Genomic DNA, 16,485 nt, shown 5'->3' with positions numbered 1-16,485 from the left:
TCCCATGACCTTTCCTGCTGATTGAACTGACAATGTCTTTTTTGGCACTGAACAACCAGCTTCTGTCCACTGTTTTGACTGCTGTTTGGATTCTGACGTGTAATGGTGAATCTAAGTCTCACCATAGTAATAAATCAATGCACAAAATCAGTTTTATTCTTGTTAAAACGCTCCAAGCACAGTTCAGAGATTTTCATGCAAGTGCATTCTTGATCTGCTGTGAGCAAGCATGGCACCCATCTTGATCTCGCAAAGCTTTTTCATTTGCAATTCTTCGTGCAAAATATATCCTACACGTTCTTTTGAAATGCCTACAGTCTCAGCAATTTCATGCACTTCGATTCGCCGGTCATCCAATACCATATCATGCACTCGGTGTTGTTACACTTTTTTGGACATCCTTCATGTGGATCATCTTCAAGGCTGGTGTAGCCACGTTTAAACTTGGCAGCCAAATTTCTTAATTGTCGAAAACAAAGGAGGAGTGCCCATAAACTTTATGAACTTCAAATGAATTTCTTTTGCTGTTAAACCTTCTTTTACAAAGAATTTTATAATCACGCAATACTCAATTTTATCCATTTCAAGGGATACTGACAACAACACTTTTGCTTCAGATAGCTGTATAAAACAAACCACTTGATAGAATGATTTGCAATTTCACATGGATGCTTATGACAGATATACCAACTTAGAAAAAAATATCTTGCCAATAATGTTGCCATCTATGCTTGAGGCCAAGAACTTTTCAGACCACCCTCATAAAGCAACTTGTGGGTCAATAATAGTCGAGAACCATTAATTAAGCAAATTGAATAAGTATACAAGTTGATAGTAATAATAATTTCAATGAACATACCAGTAGTTCTCATAAAAATCTTATGATGATAAGTGTCACATCCTCGTGAAACATGTAGCTTAACCCACTCTTCATTAAACCATCGAGCACTATGTAACAAAAATAGAGTAAAATAATACAATTAAAAGTCTAATTTTAACATAAACACTGATAACAGACAAGTTTATTATCTTTTTCTTTTAAACTCTCTAAAATAAAAATGATGATCTTGATCACCTCATTTATATTTTTAAGCAATATTTTATGCCAAATTTCTGAAGACCATACTCGGTGCAGTACAGTCATGAGGAAATAGAACAATCATATTAATTAAAATTTACAATGTCACAGTGCATATTTAACATGCAAAAAAGAGAACTAAATAAGAACTACGATTAAAATAGAACCCATAACTGTTTGGGATAAAATAGATTTCTCTTTAGGTTTGGTTTTGGTAATAACAGAGCTTCAGTTTTCTCTGAACAATCTTTCTAGTAGAAAATGGCTTTTATTAATTTTTTTTTCATCCATAAAAGGTTCCGAACTGAAATTATACATTTTTACCATGAGTGGAGAAAGACCAGATAAATCTAGAATTCCTGTCTAGAGACCAAATATGGAATTATTTCCAAGCCACTTTGACCCTCCATTAAACAAGGTTCTTACACAACACTGGGGAATGAAACTGATCTGTCACCTAAAGACTTTCACAAAGATCTATGCCACAGCAAGATTCAACCTATCATCAGTGAGCAGAAATGATATTCACTCGGTCAATCAGATTGGTAAAGAACATTAGTTATGTTCTAATGAACCCTGTAATCAGAAGTAATCATATGCTGGACAAGACAGATGCCTGATTCCTGTTATCTTTGGCAACTGTATGATTACAGTATGACAGACAACAGGATCAAGGCACTCAATAGATTCCTGCATGGGATAATGGTTCGAGTTAGTCTTTAGGAGGACATGAAATGGAAGCTATTTTGTAAATTGAGAGTGAAAAAAATGTAAGACCTCAGCTGATCTTTCTGATAAACCTTGAACATATGGAATGGAAATCTTATGTATTCTCAAGAATGGGACAGACTGAATAAGATAAGTTATTTAATTAACTTCATTATAAACTTATTTATAACCACAGAGGGTAAGAGAAAAGAAGATTTAATTAACTGAAGCTCTTGTTCTAAAAAGACATCAATGCAGCACAAACTTTGAACCTAATGACCAGTTTTTTTAACAGTACCCAATATTTGCTAAGGATAAGGATAGGACATCAGAAGATTTACATTTTATTTCCTTTATTTATACCAAAAACTGATTATCTTAAAATGAAGAAATGAAAAAAGGGAATTCATTTTAGCTCCACGGTAACTAAACTCTGTGTTGATCTTCCAATGGCAGTTTCCAAACACTACATTTCCTCATTAAAAGTTCCAAACTACAAAACTATCACTCACATAGTGGAATCATAAGGGTGGGGGGGTGGGGAATAACTGTCTGCTCAAAATGTTGCTACACCTTACCAACATACCATTATAAAATTAAGGTTATATTTTATATCTGTGTCACTGTGGCATTTGTAAAATTTGTCTTTATTTTAATTTTACCTTAATTACTGTATATACATATATTCTACATAGATCTAATGCTTTTCCTTAATGTTTTTCTAACTCACTTATGCTGAACTGATGTCCCCCCCCCCCTTTATTGCCTTGACTTAATCCTTATATGTATGACTGACTTTAATTCAAATTGCTGCCAGCCATATGTCTGCAACTTATTCAGTCCCTTATGCTCTTCAGACTGGCAAATTTATTTGATTTTTGACGGCACCAGCCAGACTGAATTCCCGAGAGTGAGGGATTGAAATGTGGAGTAACGTCAAATGCAAGAGCTCGTAACTTAAAGAGAAGTTTCTCATTATCTTACTCAACACCTAAGCTAGTCATGGCAATTTCCTATCAGCACACAGGTTTGTGGTTTTTCTTGGAGATAGAGCATTGACGAGTATCAGATCAGTGTATTGTTTACAAGTAATTTATTCTAACCAAGAATTGCACGTACATTTGAGACAAATAATTAGTTATGGCTACCTTTCCTAATCTACCTAAATCTTAATTATCATTCATTATTATTATATAATACAACATACAATATGCTATCAGACACAGCATTATACATAATTAAGACAACACTGAATTCATACCTTTACACAGTTGCATATATCCATAGCAAGTACCAATGTATTATAGTTACTTACAGATCTTCTTTCACAAACAGCCTCTTGTGTTCAGTGAAAGTTCCATTGGGGCATCTCATTCCTCTGTCTTGATTAGGACGCTTCTTGTTCTCTCTAGGACGTCACAGAAATACATCTCATCCTTGATGGTGGCATTGTGCGAATTCCGAATGATGTCCTTTCATTTCTCTATCTCTGTAGTCGATGCCTAGAAGCTATTCTATCGGGAACGACTCCTGGGGAGATCTGCAAGACTTTACCATTTGTTCCCAGCCACAGGTGCTGGTGGTCACGGAGAAACACAGCAACTCCACAGGGAAATTCCGGGGGGACTCCAGTGAACCTTGGTGAACCCCCGTGAATGAGTGAACGCCGTTTCCTACTCACACCAGGTCACTTCAATATCCTTTCCCGTTCTTTGTTTTTACCTCCGCAATTTTCACACCTATCCTCAAGCATGTTGACGTCACTTTTGCAAGCCTGCACCAGAGTCTTTGTTCTTGATGAATTTTCAACTTTTGCAAGTTTCTGCAATCTTTTCCCTCAGGGAGTTTCTTTTGTTCCTTACTAATCTGGGCAATGTTTGTGCTGATTCATTACTTTAACAAAGAATAATTCTTTTCCTTTGTGATGAGCACAATAGTTTTACTGGTAATTTCAAATCATACATACACTATACATTATAACTAGCTTTTCATTTATACCTTACATCAACTTCACATTACATTTTATGTTATATTCTGGTTTAAGACCCTTGTAAAATTGAGCTTGATAAGTTATGAAATAACTTATCGTGCATGACTTTACACCAATGCACTGGAGTGTTCAAAATATTTAGAGTCTTGCCATAAATACTGTTACAAACCTCTGCACACAACTGCACTGCCCACAGAACGGTGTAAGCTAGGTTCAGTTGGTGATGCTGTCATAGCTAACATTCATGTTTATCAGTAGAGAGTTGTCTAGCTGTACAGGTTAACATGCAGTGGGGGAGATTATGAGAGCAGTGTAGCTGTAATAGCAACTTATAAGGTTGGAATGCAACCACCTGTTATTTTCAATGTGCTAAAAACACTCAGGATCAGTAGGATAATTGTGTATCAGACTCTTAACTGTTAAAACAATATAGATGACATATCTGACTGCCATAGAAGAGGTTGATCATGCTGCGTTAGGACACAACAGCTTGTGAGGGCATCAGTTAGTACACAATGTCACATGTACTAACTGATGACCTGGGGATGAGAGCCTATCCGTTGTTCTACTGGACACTTCCTAACACCATAACTTATGTAGCAGAGGGTGATAAAATCAAAGGCACTTCTCTGGCAGTACGCAAACAACAGACACAGAGATATTTTCATGGATGAGAAGATTTTCACTGCTGAAGAGTTGTTTAACCACTAAAATGTTTGGGTATGTGCCCCAGATGGTCACACAGCACCACTGGATAGCACCCAGAATCAGAGAGGTCATCACCTGCGCCAGTGATGGTTTGGTGGAGGACGATGTATCGGGGGGGAGGTATCTGAGTTGTATTTCTGCAAGAAAGGAGTCAAAACCTCTTCCAAAGTGTATCAAGACACCATGCTGAAACCTGTGGTATGGTCCCTGAACAACAGGTTGTTTCATGGTGGGCAGTGGACCTTCCAACAATGGTTGGAGGCAAATATGCCTAACCACATATCACTACCTGATTGGACACATGGTAGTCCGATCTGAATCTGCTGGGCTTCAAATTGTGGTCAGAGCTCGAGAGAGAGAAGCCTGCAAGAAATGACACCCCAGCATCACCAACCTGAAGATGTATTTGGGGCAAGCAGTGGCAGCATTCATTTTTGTTGGATGTTGTGTATGCTGTCATCAATATGTGGCCTCAGAGGCTTCACATGCATGAAGGCAGAAGGGGAGACATTTCAAACAATGAGTGCTGGTATATGCACGTTATACATGTGGTTTGTACGTGCTGAAAATTATAAATTATTTACTGATAGATTAAAGGTTTATGCACCATTCAAGTTGTAACAGTATTTATTGCAAGACTAAGCCTATGCACCTTTTACATGCACATGAAACATGTGAATATGCATAAAAGTTATGAGGGGTACAAAAGTAATGCTTCTTATTTTTGTCCTTTCAATTCAAGCATAAAAGAAAGTTTTACAAATTATTGAGGGGAGAATAGTCATCTATTTCCACCCACAATGAGTAATGCAACAGTCAGTCACATGTATGCAGGAAACAAGTAATTCCAAATGACAACTGTTATACTAGATGCGCATGCAAACCAGAGAGTATGTGAGAAAAATATATATGAAGACATTACTATTATGCTGAGCATAGTTTCTTCTTTTTTTTTTTAAATACTGATCTCATACACAAGAGGTCGTAAAACCTATATATAAGCACGTCAGTGCTGAGTGCACAGTGCAGGTGAGGACTAAGAAAGATGAAATGACATTTTTCTGGAAGAGTTGTAGTTTCTGTAGTTGTTTTGGGAATACTTTATGAGGAAGGCTGTTCCAGAGGATAGGTAGATGGATTAAACGAGAAAGGAGGATAACCACATTCAATGTATTTGCAGTTGTGCTTGTTGTAACAGGTCCAACAGAAAGTGGAGGAATGATAATCAGTTCAAGACTATATCTGTTCTACATGGGAGTGCATGTAGAACAGATATAGTCTGAAACATTACATCTGGGAGATAGAGGTTGAAGTGCATCTGCAGGGGAAGGATCATATTGCTCTCCTCTGGACAGCACTAAGAATTTTTTTTTTGGGGGGGGGATAGGTGCACCATTTGAGATCTGTATACAATTACTAGCTAAGTGGGTAAGAAATAGCATCTTGAGCAGAAAATAAGTTTTTTTAGTGCTGAGGAAGTGAGTAATGTGATATGTTTGTGACAGGAGAGGCTGAAGGTAAATGTTAGTCTAAGATCTGATATCGTGTAGTGATTTGCATATTACTGAGGGTAAGGGTAGGTGAGCTGAGATCCTTTTGCGAGAGAAAAGGCAAGACTACATTTTGGTGGCATTGAAGGTGACCAGATTGTCCTTTCCCCCATTAAAGGTGTGGAGTCCATATTTAAGGCTGAGAAATCTAAGTACTGCATGGTTTGTGAAATAAGCAGGATGAATGGAGAGTACTATAATCAGCAAAACTGTGCATAGGATTAGTGGTGATTGAGAATAGCTAATTTATGTACAGGAGAGCTTTGAAGCATTTCTGCATTAGTGACAAACCTCAAAGAAAGAGAGCCATCCATTTGACTACCCAATTACAGAACGTGACAGGTAAACCAATGGATGGGAATTTGTTTAACAAGCCTTAATACTAGATGCAATCTAGCATCAAGGCTTGTTAAACACATTGCCATTCTGGAAATGCCACTTTGAAAATGTCAAGACAAACAAAACATTTCTCCAAACTTTTCCATGGCATGTGTCCAGTGGTAGGATGATATAGGCTAAGAATCATACTGTCATTACTGATTAATTAGCAAGCCTCCAAATAGTAAAGAAGTTGACTCTTGATGACTTTCTCCATTATTTTGAAAATGACTGACGTGATGATGAATGGTCAGTAGTTACACAGTAGATTTCTGTCTGCCTTTTTTGGAACAGGCTAGATACATGACTGCTTCACACTGGGATAAGTACCAGCTAAGTATAAAAGATTAAAGAGACAATACAAAACAGTTGTTAGCTCTGATTATTGCATTCCTCCAAAAGACCTTTTTTTAAAAAAAAAAAAAAAAAGTGTCCAAGTTATTTAGTAATATGCTGGAGTCTTTTTGGCAAAAATATTACAGGAGGCATACAGTGCTCAGATTCTGGTACGATAAGAGACAATTTTCCATGGTCATCTAATTCAGGAGTTTGAGGAAAAGAGTGATGTTAGAGGTGAAAGTGCGGGTGAGCAGAAATCGAGTCCAATAGTCTCAGCAAAGGACCAAAAGGCACAGCATCCATTTGGACAAGAGAGCGTTGGCTATTATGAAGTCCAATTTAGATTTGCTGATGAGTATTTTGTATTTATATGCACTTCATTATAGGCTGAACATGAAACTGGGGGGGGGGGGTCCTTGATACAAGCCATCTGTGGTAAACTGAGTTTTTTCTTCACCTGATTTTGTACACTTTCTTGTTGAAACTGCATGAGAATTTTGCGAAGAATGGGGAATGAAGGCCTTCATGCCATTCAGGATCATTTCTGTGGCATGTTCAGAGATGGTATTTGGATCAGGGGAGCAGAAGCAATAGTCATACCATGGAAAAGAAGAGTAAAAATTCCAGAGGTCATTCCACTTTGCACCTTTGTAATGCTAAAGAACATAAGATTGGGAGTGGGGGAAGAAGGGGTGTTCTGTGAGAGAGCAGACTTGTCAAAGGATGTGGTCTGCATTACCAAGAGGAGAAGTGAGCGCTATGATGTATCTGGAAGGAGAAATGGATAAAAAGAAATCAAGAGTATTCAGAAAGTGAATAGGGTTATCAATAATCGTAGGTATTATCAGAATACTCACAAAAGATGGAGGATTAATCACGTAAAAGCTACTGTTAAATACAGTTTCTAAGGGAGAGAAAAAGGCATTACCGCTTTTAGTTTATACTACTTATTGATGGAGATTTGGTATTTTTGTCAACCTCTATAATATAATTCATATCAGGCACTCTTTAGAAAGTATCCCAATGAAGTATAAAGAATGCCTTTATGAAGAATATAAAATTGATACCTATCATTCACAATCACAGCCAAAATAAGTGAATAGATTTGAATTTAATAAAAGTCAGCATAAAAACAAGGTTTAGCAGGCAGCTTTTTTTTTTTTTTTTTTTTTTTAAGAAAATCCCATATACAAGAAGTTGTTCAACACTAATTAGTACTGCATCCCATTTTTGTTTTCCAAATTTTAAAACCTTACATTTTGCAACATTGGACTCGCATCCCCATTCCCGTGCCCAATCACTCAATTTATTCAAGTCTTCTTGTAAGACCAAAACATCTTCTCTACTATTCATGGTTCGTTCCAACTTTGCATCATCTGTAAACAACTGAATATTTCCATCCAAATCTTCACCAATATCATTGCTATACAAGTTAAACAGTAATGCCCCCAAAACAGGCCCCTGAAACACACTGCTAGTGACTTTCTTTTTCCTGGATATCGCTCCCTCATACACAACTTGTTGATACCTATCAGATAGCCAATCTCCGATCCAATGCACTAAACTAATATCCAACTCCATCTACTCTAGCTCGACTACCAACTTATCATGCAGTAATCTATCAAAAGCCTTTGCGAAATCTAAGTATATTACTGTGTATCCTTCTCCTCTGTCCAAGGAAGCAGTCACCTTAATGTAATAAGTAAGTAAATTACTAAAACATGACCCCCCTATAGCAAATCCATGCTGTCCATCAAAGATAATACCATTGTTGTCAACCCAATTCTGGATCTTAGTTCTCACAAGCTTCTCCAACAACTTAACTACAACAACTGACACACAGATAGACCTATAGTTTGATGCTTGAGTTCTATCACCTCCTTTATGAAGTGACATAATCTTCCCATCTCTCCACTCCTTAGGAACTTGACCCAGTGCAACACTCGTATTAAAAAAATATATCAAGGCCGGCATCAACTCTCTGGCACATTCCTTCAGAATACATATTGATATATTATTAAGTCCCACAGCCTTATTAACATCTAGTTTGCTCAACTCCCCATACACCTCTTGCTCACTTACAGTCAGTCTCTCTCTCCTCCCCATCATCAACTGTTCTCAATCTCTCCATGAAGTCACATTCACACCTTCTGCAAGAGCTGTCTTTATACCATTTTCTCCAATCAATGTCATCCTTCCATACTCATTCTTTCTTTTGCTACATATTGAAAGAACTCCTTAGGATTCTTTCTGGCTTCATTAGCTAACTGCTGTTCATATCTCACTTTAGCTGCCCTCACCAACCAAGTCACCCACCTTGCCTGGTCTTTGTAATCCTCATGGAATTGATTATTTCCACTTCTCTTATGCTGCCTCCACAATGCCCTTTTTCTCTGTACTGCATGCTTAATCTCTTTATTCATCCATTTCACACCTACCTTATTTAACCTTCTCACCCTTGGAATACATTTAGACATAGCATCTACTAGATAGTTTTTTGAAAATCCCCCAAGCTGCATTGATCTCTTTTCCAGCTAACTCCTCATTCCATGCTACACCCACAAGCAGTCTCCCGAGCTCTTCATAATCGCCCTCCTTGTAGTTCCACATATACCCTTTTCTCATATGATTATGGAAATTATAATCAATAACTTCAGCAAAAAAAAAAAAAGGGCAGATATTTATGTTGCACAACTGCAGCAAATCTATGCTGCAGTTGTGCTAACAATTTGGTTACATATTTCAAGCTTTAGTAAAAACAGAATAGGATGGTGAAGATTTCAATGAAAGTCAACTTTTTTTTTATTTTAATATTTATGATATTAAATTTTTTTTAATATTTTAATATTAAAAAATATTTAATATTTTTTATTTAATATTGAGTTTGTTTTGACATTCTGTTTGTAACCTATTATTATAGTACAGGCAGTGGTGTGTTGGTAAATTTTTAACAACAAGCTCACTTTATGAAAAAAAATTTGATTCTTCACAAAGTTCTATTGTATCTTCAGATGTCTTTGTTTCTGCTTCTTCAAATTTTGTCCTTTTAATGTTTAAGAAGTTTCGTTCTATTTCATTTTTTCAACTAACAGCTATCCGCTTTTTCGACTGCAAAACTTTAATCCTGATTAAAATTATTTTAATTATTAAAAAAAAAGAAAAAACCAAAATAAAAACATATATTAAAGAAAATTTTCCTATATTACCTACAACTTACCTATTATCAAATGAAATCCTGAACAAAAAAAATGTAACACTAATATTACCACTCATAGTCGATCAAATGACCAGCGACTGTTACCGTCGCAACGAATTTTTGTGTTTATCGATAGTGCAATAATGTTGCATTTCCAAGAACTTAATGTTGCAAGTTCTTGGAAATTCGCTGAAAAATAAGGCATTATTGTTTATTCAAATACCCAGTTCAGGAGTTTTGATAACGTGTTTGTGTTTTAACAAATACAGACATTGTTTAGTAAATAAAATCGTTCCCAAATTCCTGTTCGTAAACTGAGTTTGTGTTTTGTGAATTCTCCTTTATGCATTTATTTTTGATAATAATAATAATAATATATGTAAGTGTTTATTATACAATTTCAAAATATTTAAGAGAAAAAGTATATAGCACCATTCATCATCTATCCTTTCATAAAGAATTTTAATAACCGGCTCATCCGACTTAAAAACATTAACAACTGGCTCGCATGAGCCGGTCCCAACACACCACTGAGTACAGGAGTAGTATTATTGTTATTACAGTATTACACTATTACAAATCCAACTTAAAGACGTTCTCAGGAATGTATCTCATTCGTAACCTGGAACTGCCTATAGTCTGGACAGAAGATGAGTGACAAATTGAAAATAATCCCCATTTTCATTCTCACACATAACCTTCTTAGTCGTTATGTGCAGCAGTTTAGATTATATTTGCAATCTCCATTATTAACTTTACTTTGCTCTTTTATTTGTATCTTTTTGGCAATTCTTAAATGTCTAATAAATACTAATCAAGTAATATGAGAGCCCAGTAAGGAAAAGTACAAGAACACAATGATCTGAGTCAATAATAATAATAATAAAGATACATTCTGAAATATCAGTCTTGCATACACTGAACTTCATTCAGTATTGGAGCAATTAACTTAATTCTGTTTTTGACTTATGTACAAAATTACTGCCATAATTACTGCCATTTATTATATAGTCCAGAAATCCTGCTATAGAGATCAAATATGGAACTTTTTTCAACCACTTTGGGCTAGCCTCTAATCAGCAGGGCTGTAGTATTACATTAGGTAATAAAACTTATTCTGCCTCAAGACTTCACAAACATCCACTGTGGCAGGATTCAACCCACAGCCTGCTTGATGATCACAAGTTTGCACATGAAGTATCTTCATGGTACAAGTAGCCTAGGTATGAAGTATCTTCACATTCAGACTTTGTTTGCTTTATTTTTTGTTTATTTTAATAAACAAATAGTATATATGCTGACTAAGCTGGCTTGTATAGTCAGAATGCAATTAGAATACAAGTTATTAAAATATTAGTAGAATAGAATATGAGCTAGAAGCATGAAATTAAACTGTGTAAAGCATACCTAACTTACTCATAAAATTGTTTGTGATTTGTAACATATCTGTCAATTACATATGTTTTACAGTGTAGTGTATTTGTCTTTTACAGGGTTAAAAATACAAGCTTCTAAAAGAAAAAAATCCTAAGAAAAATATCTCCATATTGGATCAGATCATTTACCTTCATTAGCCCATATAATAGTTCCTTACAGACTAGATCACAAATTACAAATGCTTTATCCAAGTGTAAGGCAAAGTTTGCACATGAAATATCTTCATGATACAAGGCGTGAAGTATCTTCACATTCAGACTTTGTTTGCTTTCTTTTTTGTTTATTTTAATAATAAGGAGTTACACCTCTTCTACTTATATATAGGAAATATATGACTTCTACATTACTTCAACCTTGATCTCTCTTCTGGGTCTTGCTCCCACTGATGTGGTTTTTCACATATGTCAAGCCCACTGAATTGGTCTTGATTGCTGCATTCTAATAGACACCTGCCTATGATATGGCCTCTACTGATGTAGTCCTTATCAGGGACCCTTCAGTGGATACCCTGCTATGGGAGATAAGCAGTTCTGGCTGGCAGCTTGTGAAGGTTGATGCTTGGCTCAGTGGTGGTGGACTTTTGCCTGCCATTGGGCAAAGCTGAGATTAATGTAGTGTAATGAGTTATAAGATTCTTTGGGTTACTCATTGAGATAAAGCAATCTGAAGGATTGCCTAGTTTTTGTAGAAGACCTTTAACTTATACAAAGGTTAAAACCAGTCTGAGTAGTGACACTGTCCATAATGCATAGCATTATACATGCCAGAAAACACGTGCTTTGCATTATGGGATAATAAGACAATTAATGTTAAGTTATTGGCCACTATATACAAGTAACCTAGTCATGAAGATACTTCATTCAATTAAAGATGCCAAGAATATAATTTTTTGGCATCTTTAATTGAATTTATAACCAAGTGAAAAAACCTTCAACAAGGCACTGTTTTTTCATTTACTCTCATCCTTCTATCTATCAACTGTCTTATCCTATTACCCACAAATCCAATCTGTGATTTTGCTGATGACAGTATATTGTATCCCTCTACTTTTTTCTTGATCAACAAACGTTTCACTACACAAATTAACAATAAAACTTTTACAATCTCCACTTCTGCAACAATACACTGAGTGTCAAACTCCTATCTTATTTCTTACAAAAAATAACCATTTTCTTCAAGGCTTACTTTTCATAACATGCAAATCTCTGGTCAAGACAGGGCTTCTTATCCCAAGAATCTCTTCTTGGGATAAGAACCTTAACTTTCAATCTTTCTTGGAATAAACATATTACATGTCATTTCACAATCTAAGAAATTAGGTTTTCCCTCTTGTTCACAGTGAAAGTAAAAACCCAACTAGTAATTCAATACAAATCACAAATCTATCGAACAAATGAATACTGCTCTCACACTTGGATGATGCCCCAACATGGGGAACTTCACTCAGGCCAGACACTGAGAGGACTGACAGATTAAGAGCTCTTCCTTAATTTAGTGGGTGAGGATCATTCATAGCTGGTGGAGAAATCTGTCTCATTAATTCCACTAATGAATGAATGTCCAGCCTATTAAACAAGGGAACAATTGCTGAAGTCTATCCATCTTTTGTATTATTATTATTACATCACACTTCCAGGGAGTCCAAAGACTCATCGAGGGAGGGCATCTATTCTACAACTCTTCGTCTCACTACTCCACCAACCTTCATCATCTAACCAATGCCATCTATCCCTGCTAGTACTTTCACAGACAATCACAAACATATCTTAGAGCTCGCTACTGAGATGTCATCTTATGGCAGCTCAACAGGCAACTTCCGAGATACCAAAATGACTGGGTTTCAGGAGGAAGTATGGTTGCAGAGCTGAAACAGAAAGATCAATTGTTCCCTAAAATTCTTGACTTAGCACAGAAAACAACACATCACCTAAAGGCAGGAGATGATTTTCGTCATTTGGTGTGAGATTATCACTCAGCTAATACGAGGCCTTAAGTGACTTAAAAGAAATAGCACATTTAATTTCAGCACTACATAATCCTTAATTCGAAATATTAAAAATGCTTCAATGTATTACTTTCTCTTTCGATAAATATTCATCTCCTGTTGCTTACACTTTCTATAGATATTTCCATGATCTTCATTTGAACTGGAACAGTAATTCCTCATTCTTCTCTACATCTGTTTGTTAGCATGTGTCTTAACACTCAACTTCTTCACAGTTCAAATTCACAAACTTCCGTTCAACTTTGTGTGTTCTCTCTACTCTTATCCATCGAAACAGCCTCCTATCTTATGTATTTCTTAAACAGTATAATCTGCAGGCTTTCAAATCCAATGTTAACAAGTTTCTTCTCAACCACAGTACTGATACTGTCAGTTGAAGAATCCTGTGTATGTAAGATAACCATAAAAAACAATACAAGTTCTAAAATTAAACGGAAATTTTATGATTTATACCAGTGGTTCTCAAATTGTGTACTGCAATACACAGCTCAAGAAGATTTTTTCATATGGCTACTAAGTTTTTAGAACAAATACTTAATAAGTAGTTGGATCTAACTACTTAGTAATTAGTTAGATCCTGAATGAAGGAATCTTGCAAAGAAATCATTCATTCAGGGTCTAACATACTAAACTACACAGAAAAAGAGAAATACCTGCACATCAGCTGAAATTAAAGTGAAACTTCTTCACAGATGTATAAAATTACATTATTTGTATGTATCATTTACTTTAATCTATTGTGATCATACCAAGATCGAATTAGAGAATGTCTTAAAAGAGGAATTTGTTAATATTATTTAAGCCTCACTTTAGCTGTATAGAATGATTGTGAGTCACCAGGTAGATAAAGTAACAATTCATAGAAGGTGTACAACTACACGTGTCCAGCGTAACGCCGGAGGCAGGAGCTTACGCAGAAGGTACGTCAATGCGAATTCTGTGAATAAAAGAGTATGACAGCAAAGGGGAGAGCAAGGGATGAACCCAAGGGGAGAAAAGATATAGGTCGTGTGCAAAGGGGACTCTGAAAAAGGGGACGCTCGAACAAAGAATATAAAGGAATGAGCGCCGCATCAGCTCTCTCTTGTCTTATCGTTTTCTGGTTCCTGGTTCAGAAGTTAGCCGGTGGTTCGAGAAAAGGGGGGGGGGATGAGGCAGGCATCAGTGCTACGATGTTGAACGGTGAACTTTCCTGAGAATGGGGTAGGATTCCATGCAGAGCTGAAGGTGAAATTTCCAGTCCTAGCAGAATCGAGCCCTCGCAGAGAAGTCCTATCGAAAGGAATAGAGATGTTTCCTGAGACTCGAAAATAGAGTCCGTGATCAGTAATTATGAAGATAGCTTAGCCCCTACACTGCCGTAAGGACAGCCAATAGACAAGAGGTAACCAGACGTATACATGGTGCTGAGAGACGTCGGAAAAAGTTCGATGAAGTAGAATTACTCTATTTTTGTGTTTAGAATTCCTTAAAAGGGAGAAAATTGTTTGTGAATGTAAATTATGAACATTACTCTAAAGGACTTTATGGACAGACTCTAATTAAATAGTTAGCCTCCTTTTGAGAACAAGAATTGTTTGGAAGAGATCTTTTGTGTTGTATGTGATTGATTTAACATAACGAGACTGGGATTGTAGATTTATAGTAACTGAATAACAGTAGAATGTTTGTTATATAATCTTATGAATTGTTTGCAGAAAAGACTTTTGGTTTAACACCATATCATTTGCTATCTATCCCAATTATCAGTTACTGTTTTTACATGCGTTATAACCTTTGATTTAAACTTGAAGTGTGTTGATCTTTTAACTTGAGTTTCCTTATTTAGTATTGAGATGAACTGAATGCATGAAATTCTTTAGTGTATTTTGCTTTGATATTCCAATAAACATGATTTATTTGCCTAGACCTGAGTCATGCCTGACTATGATTCCGAATTACCACTTATAAAAATAGAACTCTTTTGGCGGGAAGGAATTAGAAAGTGTATATAATCATAGATTTAGGTCATGACTGCAGTCTAAATCTATACAACCATATTAAAGTTAAACATTGTGTAAGAGCACTTCAGAATCTAGTATTGTCTCCCTAAGGATCTTTTCTGCTACAGGATACTGGCTGGTGCAGCATAATATAAATTTGCCAGTATCCAAAAAGGAAACAATCCTAGATGTAAGTATATTAGGCCTGATATCTGAAGAAGTAAGTTAGCAATTGAAAGATAGAAAGGGAAGATAAATAAGAAAAACAACAATATAACACAATCCTTAATAAACAAAACTGTTTGGTATTTCTTTTGGCCTAGGGTACAAGTAAACCTCTGGTTCTCAAACTTCTGATATGTTCATACAGGCACATATCATATTGATGAAATATTAAATTTACTGTAGTTAATATTGTACTGTAATTTCCAAAAAAACAAAAAGTTATTCTGTATCCACATACCTTGAATAATAACTTTCCTTAATGAAATAAAATACACTGAAGATAAATACTTTTCTTCTATGTATGATTTAATTCAACACAACAGTAATGACATGTTATAGGTCTTATGACCTTTCATGTATGCATGTGATAAAAAAAATGTTTTGTCATGACTAGCATCTATAGATAAACAACAACAAAAAAAAAACTTTAAAAGCATGGTAAGTTTAAAATCCTTTACTCTAGTCAACCTAAAGATAATCAGAAGATCACCCATGCAACAACAAAGACTAGTGCTTCTCAAAAGAGAAGTGTTTGACTTCTTGCTTGATTACAACTTTTTAATTACAATCAAGTAAATAGGTTGGAATGAAGGCTTATTTAATATTCTGAGAGATTTTCTCTCAGAATACTGAATAAGGATGCATTTGGACTGTAAATGAGCTATAAAAAGTGCTCCTTGTTTTTACAAAGAAAGATGTAAAGTGCTGATCTTCTGGCAAATGAAGTCAAGTTAGCTTTAGCAATACAATAGCCTATGATTGAAACTTTTATTGCAAGTCAGAAATGCAATTTGCAGATAACTTTAATTTGCTTATTAATAAAGAATTTTGATCTAAATACACATTAGTTTTAAAAAAAAATATTTTTAAAACTCTAATTTTAAACAAT

General features: G+C 35.6%; 1 protein-coding gene across 1 annotated transcript in view; it reads right to left on the bottom strand.

Moving 5' to 3' along the window:
• Positions 1-16,485, bottom strand: part of gny (ALG6 alpha-1,3-glucosyltransferase garnysstan) — a 124,567-nt gene that overhangs the window by 91,649 nt on the left and 16,433 nt on the right. Inside the window, exon 4 of the mRNA XM_090414126.1 lies at positions 860-948. Coding sequence (XP_090270252.1) covers positions 860-948 — 89 coding nt within the window. The remainder of the gene's footprint in view (positions 1-859; positions 949-16,485) is intronic.

Source organism: Typopeltis vanoorti, chromosome 24, assembly GCF_054136105.1.
Source record: "Typopeltis vanoorti isolate ZY-2024b chromosome 24, IOZ_Tvanoo_1.0, whole genome shotgun sequence".
NCBI lineage: Eukaryota > Metazoa > Arthropoda > Arachnida > Uropygi > Thelyphonidae > Typopeltis > Typopeltis vanoorti.
The sequence above is the reverse complement of the archived record's forward strand: the minus strand, read 5'-3'. Positions and strand labels throughout refer to the sequence as shown.